Source organism: Lithobates pipiens, unplaced genomic scaffold, assembly GCF_037356315.1.
Source record: "Lithobates pipiens isolate NorthernLeopardFrog02 unplaced genomic scaffold, aLitPip1_a1.2 Scaffold_18, whole genome shotgun sequence".
Taxonomy (NCBI): Eukaryota; Metazoa; Chordata; class Amphibia; order Anura; family Ranidae; genus Lithobates; species Lithobates pipiens.
In genome coordinates, this window is record NW_027507758.1 from 136193509 (window position 1) to 136220729 (window position 27221).

At 41.2% G+C, this 27221-nt stretch overlaps 1 protein-coding gene across 1 annotated transcript in view; it reads right to left on the reverse strand.

Annotated features, from left to right (window-relative positions):
• Positions 1-633: 633 nt before the first annotated feature.
• LOC143987449 (dihydroxyacetone phosphate acyltransferase-like) overlaps positions 634-27221 on the reverse strand; it is a 135474-nt gene continuing 108886 nt past the window's right edge. The window contains exons 10-17 of the mRNA XM_077486159.1: positions 24430-24672; positions 22698-22777; positions 20610-20744; positions 17268-17367; positions 16303-16347; positions 3585-3678; positions 1856-1917; positions 634-1441 (exon numbers count right to left, since the gene is read on the reverse strand). Of these exons, the coding sequence (XP_077342285.1) occupies positions 1404-1441; positions 1856-1917; positions 3585-3678; positions 16303-16347; positions 17268-17367; positions 20610-20744; positions 22698-22777; positions 24430-24672 (797 nt within the window). The 3' untranslated portion in view covers positions 634-1403. The remainder of the gene's footprint in view (positions 1442-1855; positions 1918-3584; positions 3679-16302; positions 16348-17267; positions 17368-20609; positions 20745-22697; positions 22778-24429; positions 24673-27221) is intronic.

Here is a 27221-nt window from a genome sequence, read left to right on the forward strand (position 1 = left end):
CCTTTTGGGATAAGATAATTGAAAATATCTACTTGATAACTGGAATGAGGATTAGGAAATGTCCATGGTCTTGCCTGTTCCACGACACAGACATGGGTGTAAGACAGTATAAAGCAACACTCATTCCCTATCTCTTGAATGCAGCCAAAGCCGTAATCCCAATGCATTGGGGAGACCCCCAGGGGCCGACAATTTTAGAGTGGGTGAAAAGGGTGGAGCAGAGTAGACTGATTGAAGATTCGATCAATAAAACCCTGGAGCCAGAGAGTGCAATCCAAGTGAAATGGCAACAATGGCTGACATTTATAGAGAGCGGGATCTGTCTTGTCTGAGTAAATAGGAGTAGGGAGAAGAGGAGGAGAACGAAGGACACGGGCGGAGAATAGGGGGCACAACTCCGTCCGTTTTTTTTTTTTTTTTTTTTTGCCCGTGGGGGAGGGAGGGAGGGAGGAGATGTATTCTTTTAAATGTATTTTTTAAGAAGAGAATGTGAAGGAGTCGGTAGTTCTGTAATATACTATACGACTCCTCCTTTAAGATTTGTAAAATAATGAGTGATTAACTTGTGAAAAAATATGTTTGTGAAAAATAAAAATAAAGAATATATAAAAAAAATAAACATAAAAAAGAACATTTTGGTAGGAAATTATATACATTTTTTTTAAAACTTTTTTTACTAAATTAAAATATGATTTTAAAAAAAGCACAACAGTATACTGTACAATGGTTAGGAATGCACAATGGTCCATGTATATTAGATTTCCAGTTAGGAATTATATTTTCACAGAAATCATAAAACATTAATTATGGCACATTAACACATTTTCTCACATTCTACCCTGAGCTAGAAAATGGCACTTTCTGCCCCTAATTTACCCGGTGTGGAATACAGCATTCTTTCTGTTCATTTACTGCTATTCTACGAGCAGAGCTTAGGTGCTCAAAGAGTTGAAAGGTTATTCACACTATTGCATTTCCTTTTATAGTAGTGTGTAAATTAAGGGGAAAATACCATAACCTATAAAGTAATATATCGATATAGCCAATTACAATAAGGGGCATATTTATAACCTTCCTGGCACAGGTGTTTTGATTCACCACCAGTAAAGTGTTTGAAAGTTGTCTTCACTACTTTATAAGCAGGTCCTTAAGTTTCTAATTTTATACAATTGCCTATAGTAAGACACATTTACTGAATTTAAATTCTCCAGCCTAGTCTGAGGTGTACATTTTCAACAGAAGGATATCTAATATAGTATTTCACAGTGGTATTTGTTGAATGTCATGGTTATTGCAGCTTGTCCATGGACTGCACGCTGAGAGCTGGCTTCTGTGTTTCAATAAATTATATTTTTGTCAAGCGGCCACCACTGGAGATGGAATGTGAAATTTGGCTGAGATCCTTAGAGTCTGGCTGCTGGGAATTTTCCTTGATGTACTTCTATAAAAGTAAAAGAATAATGGAATCAGTATTAAAAGATGTATTCAGCTTAATGCTGTACTTCTTTTTCTGAGCTTTGAAAGAATTGTGAAAAATAAAGTCTTGAAAACAAAAGCTATAATTTTAGGACCCATTAAATTGTTCTGATGTATTTAAGGAGTATGTGAAAGCATACATTATAAATGGTAGAAATAAAAGCCATTATAAAAACACATTTAACAAAACAGCCCTGTTTAAACAGGAAGAAAAAAAAATCATAAGACAATGTCCTAAGATTGAGTTTTTGTAAATTAGGAATTGTGTAGGAGTTCCTTGACAAGGCTATAAGTAGACAATGCAATAACATACAGTATGTCATAATCCATCATGTGGCAAAACCATAGGCTGACATGATCAAAGCATTCACCACCTTACCTAGTATTGGCACCATATCCTTTGCAGTCTTCCTGTGTGCAATATAGTTTGTTCCACTTGACCTAGAAAACAAACACACTATAACTTGACAAAAAAATAATATAGTTTACTGTAGGCTGAGAATATTATGTAAGTAATGAAGCCAGAGTGTCAGCATAACAACCCAGGAACAAGCTTTTCTAGGAGATAACAATCGCAGCCTTTCATATTTTTCTCTTTTGAACGTTTTAGTTTAATTGCACAAGAATTTTCCATGTGATGAATGTTTCATTGATTTACACATTTGATAGAGGACAGGTATAAAAGGTAGCGTGCACACAAGACAGATATGAGGGCGATGTGCAAACTAACCAGTGGACCGGTATGAAGGCAGTATACACACTTGTTAGTGGACAGATATAAAAGTAGCGTGTACAGATGAACATATGAATGGAATAGAGGTAGTGTGCAAAGCAAGCTACACTGGTTATATGGAGTGTAGCTTTAACAAATAATGCAAAACTTGTCACACAAACTTTAAACTCATGACCGTTCAAATGACAAGAGGTCTTTCACTGTACCTTGTAGAGCATACATTTTACCAGATACAATATAATCTGTCAACAGAATTAGCAATAAAAAAAATGTATGTGAATTTTTAAAAAGAGATTGCATACACAAAAATAATTTGCTATATTTATTAAGTTGGAACATGGGCAAAACTGATCTAAGAAATTAGTAATGTTGCATTGTGGGAAAGCAGAAAGAAAATTTTCTTTGCTTTTGCTAGTATTGCCACAATTCTCTTTGGGGTACACATTTAGGAAGTAGAACAGAGGCTTGATGCTTTTTTTCCAACACCATAAATATAAAACTAGAACAGCAGTTGACCCGTGGATTTCTATGGGGGGTATTTACTAAAGGAAAATCCTATTTGCAATGCAAGTGCACTTGGAAGTAATGTCGCTGTAGAACCAAGGGGGACACACAAGGAAAATAAAAAACAGCATTTTAGCTTGCACATGATTGGATGATAAAATCAGCAGAGCTTCCCCTCATTTCAGATCTACCCCTTAGATTTAGAGCAACTGCACTTCCAAGAGCGCTTGCAGTGCAAAGTGGATTTGCCTTTTGTAAATAACCCCCTATGACTGCCATTTAGATAGGAATGCATACTCTTAAGATAGACGTATATGAGAGATTATTTTTCTGCATCTGAGTTAATAGCCTTAGTTTCATAATTCATATCCTCAAAGGGCCAGAAATCCTGGGCAGGTGGAGAAGTGTATACTGCTTCTTATCAACATTTAGGAATTCAATTCAGAATTTTTTTGCAAAGTGGGTAATTTGGATAGTATATTTGAAGGATTGTGCACTTGATAAGCCTTTTTTTAGAAAGTAATTCCTTTCCTTATTACTTTTCTTCTATAATTAATCTGAGTAAATTGTATAAATAGTTACTGTTATTAAACCAATAAATGTGTATTTGGCACTGGACATAAAATATCATCCTAGCAATAAACTGGCTAACTGACATCACAGCACGATAAAAAAGATGGAAGGCACTGTACTAAAAACATAAGGAAAATATTCTTACACAAAATCTTGAGCTAGTAGAGTAGAATTGTAATGCACTAAGTATAAATCCCTAAAGTGAATCCTATATATATGCTGTATATTCTTCACTACTTTTCTTTTCAACAACCCACACCTGCATTATGTTATATTAGATGTAGAGTATTGCTCTTACGATTTACTGGCATCCACAACACCTAGCTTCACAAAAGATGCCAGTGAGTTCTTCAACATATCAGAAGACAAAGATTCATAACATCTGCTGGTTCCTGTGAAGACACAAAATAAACTGTTGGAAATGGTATAAAATAGATTACATATTTAGGAAATGGCTGAGAAGTATGTTGTTGAACGCTTTGCAAAATAATAATCATTCATGTATTGCATGTAATAGGATACAAAAAGAGCAAGAAAATAAGATTTTTGTATTTACCATAAATCTTTTTCTTGAAGCTCATTGAGAGGCACAAGAATTTAGGAATTTTTGAACAGTAAAGTTATACTGCTGTCTACAGGAGGCTGGGACACTGGCAAAAAAAAAACATTGAAGCCAGCCCCTGTACAATCCCCCATTTCCACCATCATGTCTCCTTTTTAGGGTAAGTATCAAAAATGTATTTTTGTTTTTGACAATTGAGGGATACAGAAATTCCTAAACAGTTGGGATGTCAAAAAAGCAATCTAACTGAGGGGCGGGCAACAGCCACTGACTGGTCCGACAAGTTTGGAGGTATGTCTACAACAGATTATCTAAATGAATCTACACCTGAATCCAGGATTGTTGAAAAAAGAACCAGATCATTTGGAAATTGCCACAACCAATGGGAAGCTACCAAGGATCAACCAGGTGCTTCAGGCCAGAAGAGGTAATCACAGCTTAGGCAAAACTGCTATCTGAAGGAACGATGAGCTCAAGTGGAGGACCAAACATGCACCCATCAAAGAACAGGTGGAATAAACACTGAATGGGAGAAAAACAGACCAACAACTAATGTAGTAAAATAAATGCTGCTGGCCCAAACCTACATCAAAAGACCAAAGATCGCCCTGCAGAAAGAGGACCTATCCCTCAGTGATCAGATACCACAAAGGCCTCTGTACCTATATTATTCTCTCTTAGAGGGGATATGAAGCAGGGTACTAATGTGACCTTTGGCAAATGTGAGAATAAATAAGAAAAGGCTTTTTCAAGAGAGATCTCCTAAACATTCCACAATGGGGATGCAAGAAAAGGGCAATGGGGTGGATTTAAAAGACTGGCCTACTCTATTAGAAGGGTCCATTACTGCTAAAGAGCACAGAGGAGTTAAGCCCTTGCAACGATAGGGGGCCACAAGGACTGATCGGTGTCGCCATGTAAGTCCAGAGGTCACTCAAAAGAGGGACGGGAGATTCAAGCAACACAAGGGTTGCAATTACCTGTGGGAACTGCAAAGATAAATATGAGTATGAGTGGAATACCATTCCTAAAGACAGGCTTCTATTAAGTATTAGAGGTCCCAGGGTGCAGTGAGCCCAAACAAACCTGCGGAAATGCACAATAAGGTGCAGTAATACATGGAGGGTGAGGAGGCGCAGCTGATGGAGATTCCTTATTCAAGGTATTAAAATGGAGGCTACAGGGGAGAACTGTGCACCCAAATATTGAGGAGGCAGTCTAACAAAAGACCAAGCAGGATAAACAAACAGCACTCGACTTGCAGAAGTTGAGATACACATTTATGCAGGAGGCTGAGCAGTGGGGATAGATGACCTCTGGATTTTAAACCTACAGCTTGAGTGGGGTATATTATAGAAAGGCCTTCAGGTTACTACCTAAAAGTGAAAACTACGAGTATGATATAAATAGTAATAAATCTCATATAAGAAAAAATAAATAAGTAAACAAGTGCTTGAAAAAGGTGCTAAAAAATCAACACACACTAAACAAGTGTTAGCAGCAATAAATAAATATACACGTGCAAATTGTAAACAAGGTGATAATAAATGCAGCTGGATCTAATAGTATTCACATAATACCAAAAATCGAAATAAAATCCAAAAATGATTCTGCGAAAATAAGATGTGTATAAATAAATGATAAAACTAGAAAGTGCAACGTGCTATTAAAAAACGAAATAAATAAATAATAAATAATTACAAAGCAGGCACCATTAATAAGTCCATATAATAAGATGTTTTCAACAGCACCAGAAGTATTCAAATGAATTATCATCAGAGAAACAGAAGGTAAAAAAATATAAATATAGCATGGAAAGATATGGGCTCTCAGAACTCTCACCTCCACTCCTTGATAAAACAGCACATCAAGTAAAGTAAATAGGCTCCGTTCTCTCCTTTACCACCAGGGATGTCTTCAATTATTAGTAACTTGAAGATCATGGACATCCACACTGGACCACCAGGGGGCCATTCATCCCTGTATCAACAATATTGAGAACCAGGCAGCGACCTCCACAAATGTATGCCACTCAATAAGAATATAAGGAGAAGGAAAAGGGCTCCAATAGTGTAGTAGTTTTAAAAACGAATGGTTCAATTTATTAAAACAACAATCAGACTCTCACATTGACTAGAAATATAAACAGCACATAAGAAAAATGGTTTCCTGGCGTCTTCCGCCAGTTTTACGTCACTTCCGGTATTACGTCACGGCCGTGCACTTTCTAGATTTATCATTTATTTATACACATCTTATTTGCACAGGATCATTTTTGGATTTTATTTTGAGTGGGGTATAGGTTCTGATTGAGGTACTACTGCAGTAGATGAAGAAGAAAGGTGGGGTTCCTATGCCTCATTAACAGACCTATTTCACTGCGGCAGGAGCACACTCCAACAAACCAGTGGCATCGCTAATGATAGCATCCTAGACATGTAACCAATTTGCTGTATTTATATAAACAGACATCATCCCCATGTGAGACACAAGAGGCCATCACAAGTAAAGTGCAAGGCTTCAGACATTCGTTCGAAATGCCCCATGACATGATGGCTTGCCTTGTGATGGAGGGGTCTTTGGTAAGATACTGAACCCATTGTGATACGGTTTGACAAACCAAGGTCACCATAAACACAAGATGGAGAGTCACCCCTTCTAATTCAAACTGAGATCTGTAACTGTCTATCAGGAGAATTCCTGAGAACACCATCATCCTCGTTGGTTGTATGCTTGTAAGGGTAGGTTACTGGAGTGTGTGCAGTGGGCAGAGACCACTTAGAAATTATTTACCTTTCAACGCAAAAGAGCGCCATCACATTCTCAGGAGGGCCCAAAAATCCTACAGGTTGTTTCCAGTTGTCATAACTTTAATACCGGGTGCAGAACTAACTCAATCTGACCCCTCGATGTGCTGCACCAGGATCTGCTCACCCCCCTAACCCCCCCTTACTCCCCTTTCTCCCAACTTCTCCCCCTTTCTATCTCCTTCCTCTTTTCCCTCCTCAGACTTCCGCAATAAGGTCTCAGAACAGGTGATTTTATTTTTACTCTCCACCAGATATCCTGCAACACCCCATGTATAAACCGACCCACATTAACATGCAAATTTTTATCTAAACCATATCGGTTTCTACCCAAACTACATCCTACTATGCAGAACGATCTATACGTACCTACTGTTTTGAACATGCAGCTGTAATATGTTTGGTAATGTTCCACCCTGTTAAACTTAATAAAAACATATTTGACTCTAAATACTGGGTGCAGCAGGAAACTTTGCAGGTGTAGGACCTCTAAAAGAACCTAGGCCTAGAACAGCTGGGCGATCCTCTAAATGCAGAGTAGGGCAGTATGTACTGCATCAGTCAGGTAAGAAACAATCCCTTGTAAAACTGAGTTATATGCAGTTCAGGGCCATCTTTAAGGCAGGGCAAAAGGGGCAGCTGCCCTGGGCCCTGTCATTGTTGTGGGGGCCAAAGCTGCTGCCTCATATTTGCCAACTATCCTGGTTTAAATTTCCTTGTCCCTTGAGGTTTTAGTCCCATACTGTGTCCCGATATCTCAATGTGAAGTGCTGCTACTAATGCTGCTCAGCTGTGCCCTATTGTTGTGTACAGATTACTCACCTGCAGACCATGTGTTTACATGTAAATAACCGGGATTGCTATGCAAATAGCAGCTGCATTCATATGTAAATAGTGGTGGATCGGCGGAATTGATATGTAAATATAGGCGGCATTCATATGTATATCATGCCCCCCTGCAGAAGTAGGCAAGGTAGCAAAGGTGGGGGTGGAGTGGAGTGCAGGTGGGTGGGTGCAAAGATGAGCAGAGGAGGCAGGTAGCGTTAAAGGGGGGGGGGGGGTGGAGTGGAGAGGAAAGGGGAGGTTTGGGGTGCAGAGTGTAGCATGGGTTTTGGGTTGCAATGGTGTACTGACAGGGTAGATAAAGATGTAGGTCGCCTGTAGAGTTGTCCATTCATTTCAATGGGCTGCTCTATGCGCTACAAATATGGAAGAAAGTCCCTAACCCTTTTTCAAAAATCCCACGGTTGCACAGCACATGTCAGCAGATGCGTGAGGGTGCCATTAACAATTTATGACACTGCTGTGTATCTGCTAAAGGACAGCATGTTTCTGTGGTGTCAGGAAAGCAATTTTGCATGCGTTCCCTACACACAGAAATGTGAACGCAGGCTAAATGTTACAGTTACAATGGTGGTCAGTGTAAATCTTCTGATTACATTGGTTCTTGGTATACAATCCTTTCATTCACACTAGTGGCCAGTGTGAATGTTCCCCTTACATTAGTGATCAGTGTAAATATCTCTTTACATTGGTGGTTACTGTGGTACTGTTACTGTGGTAATAGGAGCCTCAAAGCACACATTGAGATGGAGGCTGAGAAGGGTCAGACTCTGTGAGGATGGTGTCGGGGGTGCTTTGAGAGCAATCATATTAAAGTACATAAAATCATCTGCTTAATGAAGGAACCAGTCATGTAAATAGGAATAAGAAGAACCTCCTAGGTGCAATCTTGAAAAAACGGTAATAAAGAGGTTATTTCAGCCCATCCACATCAGATACTGCAGCCTCTCGTCTCATATACTCAACCTGTATAGGTCACACAGCATTTGTCCCACACCTGGGGAACCGATCATAAGTGATCCGGTCGATGGTCACATAGCACATATACATATATATATATATATATATATATATATATACATATATATATATATATATATATATACACACACATATATATATATATATATATATATATATATAAAAAAGGAGATAATCTAGTGCTCTCTATATACAAAGATTTATTGCAAAAGGTGTAACGGGTACGTTACTTTGCCCAGCCATGCCATTCTGCCGACGTATATATGCCGACAGCGATCAGCAAGTGGTTAAACAGCCATATTTGTTTTTTTTTTATAAAATGTAACATACATACAGTAGCTACAGATCTACCAGGTTTGTCAGTAAGACACCACAGTTCACATGCATATGTTATAGATGCAAATTGTATCTTTATTTACACTGCCTCCCTGTTGACTACACTGGCAGGGTCACTCAAAACACAAATAACGTTCAGGAGATACGTTATTAAAACAAAATACAATATTAGGGAAAATTGTTATCAAATACTTACCGTAATTTTCCTTTCCTGGCCTGTCTTCACGTTAGCACACAATGGGTTAACGCCTCATCTGGCACCCACGTGACCACCTCTTCCTAGCTAAAAAAGAGCCCCTCCCCCGCTGATGTGTTCGATAATCTAGCCTGCGACAGGCCACCTGGGATTGAGTCCTGTGCTGATGTGAGGACAGGCCAGGAAAGGAAAATGACGGTAAGTATTTGATAACAATTTTCCATAGTTCTGACGATACCTCACTTTAACACACAATGGGATTTAACTAGCTAAGTAAATGGGCGGGAGAGAACACATGAAAAGAAACATTGACAATCGCAGAAAAGCTGCCAAAGACAAAAATAATTTATATATGTCTCATCCCAAACTTTGCAGAACTTGCCGACTGCAAGCCTAGCTTGTAAAGTTGAATGAAGGAATAGCCATCTCTCATATACCCTTCACTGACATCCCGGCATAACTATCCCAAAGGCTGCCACCCCCAGGTTGAAGGAGCTTGCCCCTGTTTCTGAGCAGAAAGGCCCACTTCCTGCATGCCAATCTAATCACCTTGGTGAACCAATAGAAGATAACTCAAGAACCTGAAATGAAAAGGATTGTACGCTTTCCTCACGTCTGAACTTTGCATGTACATGGTTACCAACTTGTGTAAGGACTTGAAGTCTTCCTGCTGTTTACTCAGTGACACCATGTGAATGCTTGGGAGGGACTGCCCCCAGATTTTCCTGGAAACTGGATACCACTTGGAGATGGAAGTAGTATCACTATTTCTGGTAAAAAGACACAGAAGGGATCTTTGCAGAAAAGTGCTGCGACCTTCAACATCCTTCTGTCTGAAGCAATTGCTGTCAGAGGAGCTAGTTTTACCACTAGAACCCACAATGGAAATTAAGCTATTGGAGCAAAGAATGCCTGTACAAGTGCTTTCAGAACCAAGCCTAAGTCCCATGAAGCGACCAAGAATTTCCTTGGTGGTCACATATGGATTACGGCCTGCATGAAGCATTTGTTCAATGGAGTTGTATGCCAGACCAACCTCAAGCACCGATTGTAAAAATGTCTAGAGCTGGGAACAAAGGAAAGAAAACTTTGCTGAGAAAACAGAACTTCCTTCCTTCATATCCTCATATGTAGCGTTCATGGTCTTGTGGTCTTCGCCAAGGTCTGAACCACTTCGGATGAGAATGGCTGCACCTCTAATCTGGCTGATGCAATAGCCAGGCTATTAAGAGTCTCATTGGATTGGGGTGCTCCCATTGACGTTAGCATAAAGGATCTTGTTTGACCAGAAACAGGATTGGTGGTGCTGAATGACATCTGGGGGAGCAATTAAAACCAAGGCCTCCTTGGCAGGTGGAAAACACTTGTATGGCATAAACATTTTCATAATCAAGGACACTGGAGGAAGACAAAACACCAATGGAAAAACCCATGGCACTGTGAATCCATCTTCTATCACTTCACCTTTTGTACATTGTTACAAATACCGGAATCTGTGTGTTCAGTGGACTCTCTATGAGAACTACCACTGGAATGTACCATAGAGCCAATACTAGTTGAGATACTTATTATTGGAAAATAATTTGCCTAACTGATCCGTTAATGGATCCTGCTTTCCCAGTAAGCAGATTGCCTTTAACTGCCTGTAAGTAGCTCTCCATCCAGCAAGAAGTTTATGTTATGAAAAGTAACAGGAAAAGACACTTGGTGCCCCCTTGGTGGGCAATGTAAGCTACTGCTGTCTTGTTGTCAATCATCAACTTCACTCGGGCCCCTTGAAGAAAGATCATGAAAGGCTTGCAATGCTAGAAAAAAACTGCCTTACATTTAAGTCAGTCAGAGCATCTGCATTCCACTAGACTCCAAAGGCCTTGCACTTGTCTCTTCAGACGGGAGGCAGACTGGCATCCAACATCAGAATTATTCCATCTCCTGGGCTGAGAGGCACACCACAAAAGGGGCACCACACTGGTGTCCAAAACTCCATTTCTTGCTAATTTGTGCAGGCATAAAGATTTTCTGATCCATAGGCAGCCCATCCTATTGACTGAGGAAGGCAAATTGAAAAGCCCCCATGTGCCACCTGGCCCAAGGCAACACTGGAATGGCCGCTGTAAAATATCCCAATGGGCCCTTTTCTCTCAGATTCCCATTGGGAGATTTTGGAGAAGGAGGTCACTATAGCAGAAGTATTATGCCCTGTACACACGGTCAGACTTTTCAACGGAAAATGTGCCAACCCGATCTTTTCGTCAGAAAATCCGATTGTGTGTGGGCTCCATCAGACTTTTTCCATCTGAATTTCTGACACACAAAGTTTGAGAGCAGGATCTAAAATTTTCAGAAAAATCCGATTGTTTAAATTCCGATCGTGTGTAGACAATTCCGATGGAATAAGTGTAACGCATGCTCAGAATAAATTACAAGATGAAAGCTATTAGCTACTGCCCTTTTTATAGTCCCATCGTACCTGTTCTATTACACCTCGTTCTGAACGATCAGATTTTCCAACAACTTTGTGTGACCATGTGTATGCAAGACAAGTTTGGACCAAAATCCATCGGAAAAAATCCGACGGATTTTGTAGTCGGAATGTCCGACCGTGTGTACAGGGCATTAGAGGTGATCAAATAAGCTACGACCTCTAAGACTCGGGGCCAGATGGCCTTTCCATGGCATCTTACAGGAAATTTGCACCTCAGTTAGCACCCCATCACCTCCAGTTCTTAATGGCAATACAGAACGGCGTGGACTTTGTCTCAGACTCTAACAAAGCGAATATATGTTTAATACCCAAGTCAGACAGGGACCATACTGATGTAGCCAATTACCGCCCAGTATCCCTGATCAGTAATGACCTAAAACTCCTGACCAAACTATACGTAAATTGATTTAATAACTTCCTATCACAATATATTCACATTGACAAGGTTGTACCAGGGAGACAAGCCGCAGATCAGATTAGACGAGCGGTAGATCTGATCTCTGTCTTGCGATCTAACTGGGATGGTGCGGCTGATAGGCAGGACATGCTCTTGTCACTGGACCTGCACAAGGCCTTTGACTCTATATCCTGGTCTTTTCTGTTTCATATCCTAAGGAAATGGAACTGTGGACCGAAATTTCTTAGGCCGCGTACACACGCGCGGACTGTTCGCCCAACTTTGTCCGTCCAACAGTTTCGGCAAACAGTCCGCTCAAACTTAGCATGGACGGACATGGCCACACACGACGGACGAACAGTTTGCTGAAACCGTGCGCGATGACGTGAACGGCACGTACGACGGGACGAAAAATACGACGTCCTATACACTGCAATGCAACCTTCCGACGTGGAAATCCTTTCTGAGCATGCGCGAGACTTAGTTGGCCGAACAAGCCTACACACGAGCGAACAGTCCGCTGAAACCTTGTTTCAGCGGACAGTTTTTCGGAATTTCCGTAAGACCTTGTTCGTCCAACTGTCCGCTGAAACTGTCCGCTGAAGCCCCACACACGAGCGGACTGTCCGCCCAAACACTGTTCAGCGGACAAGGTTGGGCGAACAGTCCGCGCGTGTGTACGCGGCCTCACTCTAATAAACTCCGTTGGCTAACATTATTGGGTATGGTCATACATTGGACCCTTTGCCCATCCGGGGAGGAACTAATCAGGGGTGTCCTTTCCCCCCTCCTCTTTGTAATTGCTATTGAGACATTGGCAATAGCTATTAGATCCAATCTCAGTACTCATGGTATTGAAGCGGTGGCAAAATGAATAAATGTGGCTTATCTGTCAACGACATGCTGCTGTTCATATCGGACCCTGTCACGACCTTACCCAATTTATTTGCCTTGCTATGTGACTTTGGAGCCGTCACTCGATTAAAGGTAAATCAGCTAAAATTGGAAGCTCTCAATATAAACATCCCAGATAGGGTCTTAAATTCTATACAGCATTCCTTCTCCTTTAAATGGTGTACGCAGGAGCTACCGCATCTTGGGGTTAAATTGACCTCTGACATTGCTACACTATTTCGGGCAAACTATACTATATATATTTATACAATGCTACAGAACGTGACCTGAAGACCTGGCAAACCCATGATCTTTCCTGGATGGGTAGTCTGCAGACCTGGCAAACCCATCATCTTTCCTGGATGGGTAGAATAGCAGCCATCAAGATGACAGTCTCCCTCACATACTATATTATTTTAAATCTCTTATATATAAATTTATCTTGAATAAGGGTAGTTGCCGGGTGGCCCGCTCTACCCTATACAGGTCCTAATGGCGAGGTGGGCTGGGAGTCCCACATTTCTTGTGATACTATAAAGCGGCACAACTGGTCCAATTATACCAAATTTTTCCTGAAGGATACAGACCCGACTGGGTCCAATTAGAGGCGCAAGCAATTCCGACCATTCCATTGGATCTTCTAATGTGGCTCCCTGCGAAGGAGCGTTGGGCGGTGTTGAGCCCGTCTTTATCCCACTCTTTGCGTCTGTGGGACACAACATGCAAGCTACACCCATTAAAATCCCCCCATCTGCCAGCAGCCCCACTTTTCAATAACCCTCACTTCCTACCAGGCCAACAGATCACCTAATTCACGTGGTGGATCAAAAAGGGTCTTTACAAAATTGCTCACTTTTTATAGATAAGATGACTTAACTATTTTAAGGAAACCTTAAAAATTATCCATTTCATGAGAACCTTGTTGAAAGACCAGGTGGATATAACCACTAGGATCCTTTTTGAAAACCGTTGTATACAAGGACCTGAATCTCTAAAAAATAATCAGGGTAACAAACCTTCCTACCAAACAGCTTGGGAATCAGACCTAGAAGAAATAGTGGATGGAGACAAAATGGTCAACTATGGTGCACAAAGGCATACTCAACACCTCATTGGTAGAGGCAAACTATAAGGTTTTAGTGTGTTGGTACCTTGTTCCTACAAGGCTAGCAAAACTACACCCTGGAACTTCACCAGTTTGCTTTCAGGGTGGCGGACAGGAAGCAGATATGTATCACGTCCGATGGTCTTGTTCGAAGGTCCGATGTTTTTGGATCAGAATATTCAATCTGATCTACTCAGTGACAGGACAAAATATACCTAGAGAAGCTAAAATGGGGTTGTTTACTAACCTGTCAGAGGAGATCCCCAGATCTACAATCTTTCATATTTTTCATTCTACTAGCGGCTAAAATGAATTATAGCACGTGCATGGAAATCGCCTGTAATCAACATTACCTTGGTGAAACACAAGGTGTCCTGGATTAGGATCAATGAAAAACTGGTCAGTATAAGACGAGATAAGCAAGCTAGGTTTGAGAAGGTGTGGAATCCCTGGATTGCTTATCTCCAAGATCCCTGAATGCTGGGTTATTTGGTATAAGGGGCCGGTGTTCTAATCTACTGTATTTATTGGCGTATAACACGCACTTTTTTCCCCCTAAAAACAGGGGGAAATCGGGGATGTGCGTGTTATACGCCGATCCCCCGCCATTCCTAACCTTCTCGGCTTTCAGGTATTTTCGGCCGTTCTCGGCTATTTTCGGCCGTTCTCTGCTATTTTCGGCCACATTCGGCCTTTTTGGCGGCTTTCGGAAAGCGGCTGAGAACGAGCGCCGCCAAGATACGCAGGACATCCGCTATGTATCTCGGCGGCGCCATTTTTAAAATGGCAAGGAGACAAGCCTGCAAGGCTGCAATGCAAGACTGCAATGGAAGAAGGCTGCAATGCAAGGCTGCAATGCAAGGCTGCAATGCAAGGCTGCAATGCAAGGCTGCAATGCAAGGCTGCAAATGACTGACAAGGCTGCAAATGACACTGACAAGGCTGCAAATGACACTGACAAGGCTGCAAATGACACTGACAAGGCTGCATTGATGGGCATTTAAATGCAAGTTTTTTTTCTTAAACTTCCCTCTTAAAAGTTTTTTTCTTTTAAATTCCCTCCTAAACTTGGGGTGCGTGTTATACGCCGAAAAATACAGTATCTAATTCTTCATTTCTTAATTTCCTTCCCCCCCCCCCCTTTCTCCGTTCCCTCACTTTTCCCTCACTTTTTTAGATGTTGCTTTGGTTATACCAAAATGATGGAGGGAGGGGAGGGGGAGGGGGGAGTATATGGTTTTGTAGGATGCTATCAGGGGACAGGGGACATATAACCTTTCTTACTATTTTTTGTTAATATGTATTTGATAAGGGCCACTGATCATATTGTATATTGCATCCTTGTTCAACAATCTTCTGATGAATATCTGAGTATAATGTTTGGTATGCCATTTTGAAAATGTAATAAAAACTATTGGAACAAAAATAGGGACAATGCAATCCCTTGCTGACATAAATGCTGTCTCCATGACTCTTCATACGCAGATTTACATTTTGCCATTTTTGAAAACCACTTGACATATTTGAGCATGAAAACTACTCCAAGATCCTTCAAAGCTTAACCACTTCCCAGTGGTTCAGTTATCCTGACTGGGCATCATATGACGTCCAGCAGGATAACATGCTGGCATGCAGCGCGGTGACCTGAAGTGCTGTGTGTCAGTCTGACACACTGCATCTCTGATTGTGGTATGGAGCCTCTGACGGAGGCTCCTTACCACGTGATCAGCTGTGACCATTCACAGCTGATCATTGCATGAACCAGAAAGTGCCGGTAAATGGCATTCCTCGTTTTGTGCTGACAGGGAGAGCCTGACGCTGGCAGGCCCCATTCACTCCTGGAAGTGCATTGCTTAAACATGCATTAGCCAGCTTCATTGGATAAAGCTTGGAGATTTTTATTGTAAATTGGTCTTCTTATCAGATCTCTCTCATTCTTCATCAATGAGTTTTTAACTCTGTCGTTATGGGAAAAGAAGGCCCTTCCTTTTCACATTTGGAAATATCTGTGTGCATTTGCAATGGTTGGGCTTGCGCCTTGCATGTGACATGGATATTTGCAGCATACTTTCCGCTACAGCCTCTAGGTTTTGAAATTTGTGCATCTGTTTCCTTATCCGTTGTCATTTGAGGCAATCCATGCCGATTGACTTCCTGTCACAGGGCTGTGCAAGGAATTTCCTATTGCACTGATTTAAATGCATGTGAGCCACCTGCACTGCTTGAGGAGCCTGGAAGCCACCCATGTGAGGAATGCAGATTGTCCTGGTCAGGGGATGACCAGTGGAGAGTCTTATGTTTTCTGGAGTATTTGCTTTTAGGGCTTCTGCTCCTACAATAATGCAAAACACTATACTCTGCATTCCTTGAACACTCTTTTGAAGATATGCCCAACGCCGCCCCCTTGTACCTTTGCTAGTCTTCTGTGCCACTGACAGGTGTGGTGAGCTCATATCTGCAAAAAAATATGGAAAAAACACATAATTCTGTCACCAAGAAAAAACATGTACCTTGTCTCTTTAAGGTCCATCTGCTTTCATCCACTTACTTCAGAAGCAGCAGCAGATGAGTCCAGACAGCCTTCCAGAGGTAGATAGAGGAGACACAGAATCTGAGACAAAAAACAGTCAGACTGTCTAACCCCCAGGAACACACAGCACAGCAGGGGAGCAAACAGAAACAAGTCTTTAACACACAAGAGAAAACTGTCAGGACTGCAGAGAGAGGAAAGAAACCAATTCCTCTGCCGGCTCTAAGACTGTTTAAGCTGCTGCTTGGTGACTGGCGATCACTACCACGCATCGCCCATCTCCCTGTCCTCTGTGATATCATCCACCGCTGCTCTCAGACTGAAGACAAAGCCAGGAGAGCAGTGCGGAACGCTGCCTATACAAGACAAGAAAAATGCCAATGTTGACATTGCAAAGCTTACTAATACCACACCTGTAAAATATTTGTGCTATCTAAGTAACATTGCCAGTGACACGGCACAAGGGATACCCAGTTTCAGGAGGCTTTACCGTCCAACATTCTGGGTCTTCCAACTCCATAAGAGACTGAACATGGAGGGATGGTGCGGTGGGGAGGGGGGGGGGGGTATCCTTGCAGCAAAGTACTTACTACTGCAATCCACATGTAGCCTGGAGCAGACCAAAAAAAAAAAAAAAAAGAGTACATCTCATTGGGGAAGGGGCTGTCTTTTATTTAGCTAGCAAGAGGTGATTCTGTGAGCGCCAGATGAGGCATTAACCCATGTGAGGTATGGCCAGGAAAATAATATACATTTCTTTTTCACATCCCCAAATACCATGGGTCTTCTTCCATAAACAAGGTTTTGATTTTTGTTACATTGCTGTAAACAGACATTTTACATACCTGTTGCAATCTTTTGAAAGACAAAACTTCTCACACCAGTTATATATTGTTTTTCAGTGAAACTCTCAGATGTATCCTGTGAAAGGTAGGTGCAAGCTAACTGGACAAAAAGAAACACGCATCAATATAAATCCACTAAAGAATTATGTTGTCTAAAGTCAGTCATTGCTTATAAAGGCAGTCCCTGGGTTTCAAACAAGATAGGGTCTGTAGGTTTGTTCTTAACCACTTACCCACTGGGCCTTCCTAACCAGACCAATTTTCAGTTTTTGGTACTCTCACATTTTGAATGACAATTACTCAGTCATGCAACACTGTACCTATATAAAATTTTTGTCCTTTTTTTTACACAAATAGAGCTTTCTTTAGGTGGTATTTAATCACCGCTGGGTTTTTTATTTTTTGCGCTATAAAAAAAAAGACTAAACATTCTGTAAAAAAAAGAATTTTTCTTTGTTTCTGAATTTTGCAAATTAGTAATTTTTCTTCATAAATTTTGGCCAAAATTTATACTGTTACATATCTTTGGTAAAAATAACCTAAATTGGTATATATTATTTGGTCTTTGTGAAAGTTATGCCCCATACACACGATGAGATTATCGGACGAATGAACGTCCGTTTTTTATTGCATGCTAATCTCAGATCGAATCTGATGAGTTTACTAAAGTCACGAAAATTCCCGCACGACATAAAAAAAATTCGTACGTGATGTCATGTGTTGTAATGCATTTGTATTGCATTTTCGAACGATAGCTGTACTGATTACACGAAAATCGTACGATCTGGCATCGTACGAAAAAAATTTCCGTGCACGTCCGATAGAATAATATCGGATGTACTGTTCGAATCGGCTCTCGAAAGCTCTGTACTAACGATCCGATTATCGTACGATCGCATCGAAAGCGGTATTTTCCGTACGATTTTCGTATCGTGTGTACGGGGCATTAAAGTCCACAAGCTATGGTGCCAATCTCTGAAAATTGATCACACCTGATGTACTGATGGCCTATCTCATTTCTTGAGACTCGAACAAGCCAGGAAAGTACAAATGACCCCTTTTTGGAAAGTAGACATTCCAGGGTATTTAGTAAGAGACATGGTGAGTTTCTTGAAGTTGTAATTTTTCCCCACAATTCTTTGCTAAATCAAGATTTATATTCCACAAAATTTTTATATTAGCATGTTATTTCTCACACAGAGCATATGCATAGCACATATTACACCCCAAAACACATTCTGCTACTCCTCCTGAGTACGGCGATATCACACATGTGAGACTTTTACACAGCGTGGCCACATACAGAGGCCCAACATGCAGGGAGCACCAGCAGGCGTTCTTGGAGCATGAATTACACATTTATTTTCTTGACTACCTCTTATGCTGCGTACACACGATCAGACTATCAGACTATCTGGCGGACTTAGCGACAAACCGCCGGAAAGTCCACCGGACTTTTCGAACGAGCGGACCTGTCCACACACAACCGGACATTTCCGGCGGACCTAGTCCGCTGTACTTTTGAAATGAACGGACTTGCCCACACACGGAGGAAAGTCCATTCATTTTGACGCGGCTCCAGGTAGCCGGGACTAGCGAAGGAAGTCAATGTCGCCGCCTTCGGCCGCGAGATTGACACTATGCTGTCCCCCGTCACCTGGTATGGACTTAAAGGGAAAGCCCTACGCCAAAAAAACGGCGTGGGGGTCCCTCCCCCCCAAGGTCCATATAAGACCCTTATCCGAGCACGCAACCCGGCCGGTCAGGAAAGGGGTGGGGATGAGCGAGCTACAAGTTTTTGGAAAATGTGTAAAGAAAATGAAAACTTTTTTTTTTTTTACACAAAGTTGTCCATATATATATAATATTTCTAATACATAGCATGTACATACCAAAAATTACACCCCAAAATAGATTCTCCTACTCCTCCTAGTATGGCAATACCACATGTGTTAGACTTTTACCTCGCCTGGCCCCATACAGAGGCCCAACATACAGGGAGCACTGTCGGGTGTTCTAGGGGCATAAATGTCAAATCTAATTTGGCTACCAATTACACTTTTGTAAGGCACTGTAGTGACATGGATGTAGCATGGATGAGAACTGATGTGGCATGGATGAGCATGAATGGGGATGGATGAGCCATGGATGGGGATGGCTGAGCATGAATGAGTATGGCTGAGTATTGCAGGGTAGGGCTGACTATGCTGGGTACGGCTGAGTATGGTTGGGTATGGCTGAGTAGGGCTGGGTATGCCTGGGTATGCTGGGTATGGCTGAGTACAGCTGGGTATGGCTGAGTATGGCTGGGTATTCTGGGTATGGCTGAGTATGCCCGGGTACGGCTAAGTATGGGTATGGCTGGGGGTAGATGCTATGGCTCTGGGGATGGCTGAGCATGGATAGATGGATGAGTATTGGATGGATGGATGAGCATAGATAGATAGATGAGTATGGAATATTGATGGGGATGGATGGCTGAGCATGGCTGGATGAGTGCAGGAATTGTCACATATCAGCGCTGTGGGCACTACACATCCAGCTCACAGCGCTGCTGCATCTGATCTCTCCCCTCTCTGTACCAATCGGTACAGAGAGAGGAGAGATGAACCGGATATGACGTTGGTTTGTTTACAAGTGATCGCTCCGTCATTTGACGGAACGATCACAAGGTAAGCGGCTGCTGTTAGCGGCCATTTACCATGATCCGGTAAATTTCCAGACCCGACGGTCACAGATATTCCCAGGTGTGAGCACGGGAGCTCGATCCTGGGATTACATCAATGTACGGCCTCCCAGAGTTATCGAGCCACGCTGTATAGTGCGGTCGGCAAGCAGTTAAGTTGAACTTGTATGTAAGTCAGAACAGGTACAAGTGTAGCTCCAGCCAAAACATGTTTACGTTTTTTGGATAGCACAGGGAAGGGTTAACATTTCTTTTGCTGTCTGTGCCCCTGTTTAGAAGATTTCACCTCACTTTCTGTCCCAATGACAATTGAATTTTGACAATTTTGGGTTGTTGTGGAAGCAAGGATTGGTGATAAAGCTTCAGTGGAAACACCTTTTTCCCACGAAAACTCTTACAGGAGTCAAGTTCCTACAGGTAGATTTCCTCCCATTTCCTGTTGTCTTCCTCAGTTTGTAAGAGTCTTTTATAAGTCGGATATTTGTAACCCGGGGGCTGCATGTATGTAAAATTATCATTTATACACTCTTTAATTCATAACAATAACAGTCAATCCTCATTTGTTTCATTCTTCTTATATAAATGTTGTACATGGATGTCTCTAGCTATGTAGCCAGATCCAGAGTGTAGTTGCAGCACACTGAGCCCTCCTATACCTGGTAGCCTTCCAGAAGAGGATAGAACATTTTGAATAAAAAGACAGTCACACTGGTGTCAGGTGATATAATTTCGTCTGATGTAACATGGACAGCGTTATATTTGCCAAGCAAACAGCAGCCTTCTTCAAAGTCCTGTCAGAAACGAGTTGAAAATATGCACTGAATTATCTGTACATATGATATTTTGGTAAACACATACGCTTTTGTTTAATGCAGTTTATCACATATGCTAACAAACAAATATATAACAGCTGTCAGATCATTCATGACCCACATTTAAACAAACCAATAGGATTTTTATTTTTATTTTTTATTATAGAATCCAAAAGAAATATGGAGGCTGCTGTTTTGAAAGGCAGATGCTCCAGGGCTGTTATCCTGTTCTATGCTCTACTACACAGTAGTCCACAGAATAGTTACCCGGCTATGCCTGGTTTCAGAGTCACAGAGAACATGTAAACAGAAACTGAAAGTTAGAGGTCCTCATCTCTATACTTGTTCCAGATTAGAGAATGCTAAAGAATTGAAGCTAAAGCATTAGCATGACCTCCAGTCAAACAGCATTTTCGGAAAAAGAAGTCAACAAAGGCAGCCAACTTATTTTTTTCAGGGAAGGCTTAATTTAACTTGTTTTTGCAAGATTGCTGTTACAATTTAATAAGTCTTATATTTAAATTATATTAAAGTGATTATAAAGACTTTTTTTTTTTTTTCAAAGAGCAAACATGTTATACTTGGTTTTGCACAGACCAGCTCCGATCCTCCTCTTTTGGAATCCCCGCCAGCGATCCTGGCTTCTCCTCCTTTCTGCATACCTCCATAGCAAGTTATAGGGGCACTCATGCAGGATTGATCCTAAGCTGCACTGCCTGCATCCATGGACACACAGCATGGCTTGACCCCAACCCCCACTTTCTCCTCATAGGCTTTAAGTGACAAGCAGTGGGAGTCAAAGCCTGTGACAGTGGGAAGAGAAGAGATAGCTGCTACAGATGTGTACATAGCTAAATTGAGTGAGTAAGGTAAGTATAAAGGGGGTGGGGGCGTGTGAAGGGGCGATACTAGAACCTAAAACATTTTTACCAAACATAAAATAGATGTGAGCCGCTGTAAAGGGGTGCTGACTCTAAGCCCACCACTGTGAGTGCCAGCTGGAGGAAGAAGGTCGTCCCAGCTCCAGACTTCAATGCATAGTAAAAAGCATATCCCCACATTCACGCAGATCCACTGTAGTTAGTTATATGGCAACCTTAGCCTGGTCTCCCACCAGGCCACGCCCCAATGCATTTTGCTCCACCCCTTGGAGCTTACTTATGGGGTTGGGCTGAGGTTGCCATATACCAAACGACAGTGGGTCTGCATGGATGTGTAGCTTAGGAGATATCCTTTTTACTAAACATTTATTTTATTACATAATGAACAGAATGCATTAATGTAAAACCTGTTTAGGCTTTCAAACCACTTCAATATTTAAATGCTGAAATATATTATAGATATATTGGGATTGATTTACTAGGGGCAAATAGGCTGTTCACTTTGCAAGGGAGTTTTTACACTGTAAGGGAATGTTCCCTTAGATCCCTTTCATACTGGGGCCGTCCGTGCATTAGCTGTTTTTCAGCTGCTAGCAGGGCACTTTTAACCCCAAAGGGTTAAAAACACCCGTGTTGTGGTGCTTCCGAATCGCTTTTCAGGCGCTTCGGAAATACTGCCCATTCATTGCAATTAGCAGGGGCGTTTTGGGAGAGTTGTATACGGCGCTCCCAAACCGCTCCAAAGATGCTGCTTGCAGGACTTTTTCTAACTTCCAGCAAGCGCACAGCCCCAGTATGAAAGCACTTCGGCTTTCACACTCGGGCAGCATTGGAGGCGTTATTTTTAGCGCTAAAGCGCCTGAAAACTGCCTCAGTGTGAAAGGGTTCTTAGTAAATGAGTTGAAGCTCTGTTGACATCCAATCATCCAATCATAATCATCCAATTATGTCCTAGCACCTGATTATGTATTGTCTGCAAAGTGAATTTTTACCATTCACTAAGCTAAATTAGCCTATTTACGTTTAGTAAATTGACCCTATTGTGCCTTACCTGTTCTTCATATCCTGGGAAGAATATGAACTCTCTAGAAAGAACTCTTCTCAGAAACGTAAATGATTTGTAAACATCATCTGAAACACAGATGATACAGTTAGAATACATTATTAAATAGCACTTTGGTTATCTCAGACAACACTGATACAGGGGGACCTAATCCAGATAAGACCACAAAATCTCCAATTTAAACACAATCCACAAGCATTGTGTTGCACTTTGCAACTATGGATAGCAATACCTGTGAGCTCTACAGCACTATCAAAAGCCCAGAAGCTGACCAGTTTAGCTTCTGAGCATAGTTCCATTACTGAACCCTGTAGGCATCCACTGGATCAGTTGAGACTGATTCCATTTGGAGACAGCACTAGGATAAATAATTGTTAAACCAGTGTCTTTTTTAAAACAGCAACTGGGATTTGATTGGTTATGTTTTCAATTAATTGCTAAAAAGGCTGTGACTGTCTGTTGGGCATTCGTACTGAATATAGTTCTCCAACATTTCTAAAATTGTATGAAGAGCTGGCATTGAATAAAGAGTTAAATCCGTGTTGAACTGCACAGATCTATGCTATGATTAAGCCCCAAACTGGGTAAACACATGGGGGGGGGGGGGGTCTTTCATGTGTGGAGACCAAGCTGAAGCCACAGCCACTTTTGTGATCATCAGTTCCTTTAACAGTATACAGGAGGGTACCATTTTGTTATTTTGTTAGTCCTAAATTGAGCCTGATGAGCTTTCATACCAACCAGCACCTGGAAACAACAAGAGCTGGCCGGGGCAACATACCAGGGCATTCTAAGCACTGTTTTAGTTTTGTTTCTAGATGATTACTGTACTAGTGAATGTCATGATTTGTAGCAGTTTTTTTGCTCAAAAATGCTTACAAATACTAGAGAGGGCATAATCAGGTGTGATCAACTGGGAAGAGCAAACTATCAAAATCTAGTGCTTATTGGACTGGTGCCAAGTGGATGTAAGACTTTGAAAATGGAGGTTGTTCATAAAATGTTTACCTAAATGAATGTTTACTTCATTGGGGTTTCTAGTTAGCCTTTAAAGAATTCTGAAAGCTTATGTTTGTGAATTTAATACATTGCATGTAACTATTTCAAAAATTTCCTATTACCCGAGCTATTCTCAAAAAATAATTCTCATGCCCCATACACACGAGTAGGATTTCCGTCACAAAAATCTTGGATGGTTTTTCCGACGGAATTCTGTTCAAGCTTGCGGATTGCATATACACAGTCCCACAAAAGTTCTCTGAACTTTCGACCAACGCGGTGACATACAAGTTCAATGCTTCTGAGCATGCGTCGAATTGTTTCTGAGCATGCGTAGGAATTTTGCGCGTCGGAATTGCTACAGACGATCAGAGTTTCCAATCTGAACTTTTTCCATCGGAAAAATAGAGAACCTGCTCTCAATCTTTTGCTGGCGGAAATTTCGCCAGCAAAAGTCCGATGGAGCATACACACGGTCGGAATTTCAAACCAAAAGCTCACATTGGACTTTTGCTGGCGGAATTTCCGATTGTGTGTACAGGGCATTAGTGCAGGTGTGATTCAATCATGCCATTAAGCACAATCATTTTGTGTATCACATTGTATCTGAACACTGGCTCAACTTTCTACCAAAACTAGATTATTGTAATTGGATTCATTCTTTAATTTCATTAAAAAGTATGCTTCTGGTTTATCACATATGTAAGAAAGTAAATCATACCTTTCTTGAAAGTCTGTGCCAGTTTACAAGCCAATACAACCAGGGCAGGACGTATGTAAATATTAACTAGTTGGTTTCTGTAGGAAGCACCCATCAGAAATGTGACTGCTCGTTTTTTCACCAAGTCTTCAGTCATGTCATGATCATTATGTTCAAACAAAACTACCTGATCATCTACAAGGATCATAAAGTTTGAATGTAGGTGTAGACTGGACCGAACCACTTCATCAACAGGTAAGTTACCTGTAATACAAAAAAATAGTTAACAAAATGTAGAGATCCCAACTTAAAATGTTAGCTTGCATATGAGGTCATAGAATAAAACACAGAAAATCACAAATAAAAAATATTAGTATTGTTTTTTTAATGTGCTCCAGATGCACAAGTACAAAAAGTAAAAGTTATATTAAAATCAGCGATATTGTGATTTGCAATCAGCATAGTGTAGATGAAACAGAACAAAAAAAAACCCACATTGGTTTATACTTTAGCTATACCCATAGAATATTGGGATATTGGGTGACTGCATTGGGTTCCTGGTCTTGTATGCTCTTGCATACTAAACTAATATTTTTTTGTTAGAAGCTTGAGGGCTGTCTTTATCCTTAGTCCCCCAGCAAACAAGCATGCAGCATGTTAATTTGTCAGAACACCTTACCTGTATGCTTGTTTCAGGACATTGTAGTGAATGTATACTGTAACTTATAATAGCTTTGGAAATAGTGGTGGTAATGGCTTGCATATATATTACTTTCTTTCTTCTTTAAATAAAATATATATTTTTTATTCCGGTAAACATGAAATTGTGCATATTGATATTCTGTTTTCTCCAAGCAGGTAGAGTTTAGACACAGAATGCCAACAAAGTTTCTTCTCTATTGGCAGTTTAGTAGATGCCCTGGCAGCAAATATTACTATCAGATATAGGGATATGGGTTCAGTGCTGCAATGGGTTTGAGGTAAATCCAGATGGTTCAAGATTTTTGGTCCTGGCTAATTTAAATGCCGATTCTGCTGGGAGAATTATTTAAAGTATAAACTATAATCTACTGCATAACCCTTGAACTATGGCCAGCAGACTTAGAAGAGTCAATAAAGGGGGGGTTAAAGTAGCTCATTCACTATAAAAGAGAAGAAAAGCACGGGACAGCCATAATGTCAGTGTAATGGAGGCTGTCATAGGAAAATGGTAGGGAAGCCTACAACCTACATAGAGAGAGACTAGGGTCAGTCAGGAAATGGTACTTTAATTCTTATTCTTATCTGTTTGGGCAATTAGCCCCTTTGTTGCTCTTTCTTTCTTATATTGGCTGGGGGCTTTTTGTCTATTAATTTTATGGATTATATGGAGGTAAACAGTTACTTTTAGTTGTATTTTGGGCTTTTCATATAGTTTATTTTATTTTTCTAGTTATTGCTGTATCCTCTGCAATATCCTAACTCTTGTAGTAATGCCCCAGCCTGTGTTCTTTGTCACTAGTAAATTTGGGCCTGGCCTTGCTATTTAAAATCCTCAGATGTTATTAAAGAAGGCCTTTAGGATTTTTTTTCCCCAGACTGAATATAAATCAACCATTAACAAGTGTCAGCTTTAATGGTAAGCACAAAAAAAAGACAGGTTTGGTAATTGGTGATAATTGGTGATATGCCAACTGCACTTGCAGCATAGTGATTAGTGTAAGATAGAGAATTAACCAGGCATTTTAACAGAGTAAAAAAGAAACTTAGGAAGTGTGAGCTTTGCAGCCAAATTTAAAGAACTGAGCCTGGTAGAATCTTTCAGTGGTTTGTAGGGCTGTATTTGCAAAGAAAAAGGGGGGGGGGTGCTTTTGCCCTGATTATGGATAAGGGAGTGCCATTTCACTCAGGTTGCCTGAACTGGGATATATAAGGGGCTGTGAGTAGAGTTAAAACTGGTGTGGAAGAGAGAGCTTCTGTAGAAGCAACTGTGTTTTAGCACGAGAGACTGGTTCACACTGGGGAAGCACGACTTGCAGCGCGACTGCCTCAGGCGACCTGCACAGGACTTCAGTGGTGGCTTGCAAAATGACTTCTGTATAGAAGTCAATGCAAGTCGCCTGAAGTCACCCTAAAAGTAGTACAGGAACCTTTTTTTAAGTCGGAGCGACTTGAGTCGCTCATATTAGAACAGTTCCATAGTACAGAACGGGATGCGACTTTTCAGGCAGCTAAGTCACCTGACATGTCGCCCCTGTGTGAGCCGCCTCTAAGAAGGTGATTATTGCATTCTGTTGTGAAATTTGGGCTAAACAGTTAAACAGTAAAGATTACATACTCTGGCAAGTAGCATCTGGCTGTGATGCTTAATTTCATGGGGAAATAGTTTGGCTGAAGGTACAATGGACATCCTGCCAGGAAATGATGATATATTTTCTGAGACACGGCCTGGGACTGGGTCTGGTGTGGTTAGTTTCTTGTGTTTCCCTGTGTCGATTGTGTACAGCTTGTGAGTGCTATTTTACAAACTAGGGTCAATTGATCCATGTGTCATTGTTGTTGAGCTGGAAAGCAAAACCAATCTGTAACAGTTAACAGGCAGGGCGAAGAGAAGCCTAACCTCTATGTAGGGCAGATGTCAACTGGAAAGGGTATGTATTCCCAGAGTTAAGAACAAGCTGCCAGGCTCAATGCACAGTCTTCAACTCTCTAGTACGGTAAGGTTTAAAAAGATATGTTGGCCACTTAGTACCCAGTAGGGAATGAAAGGGAATGGGGTGCATACACATTTGTCTAATTGGCCCTGTGTTGACTAGTTTAAGCCTCAGATATAC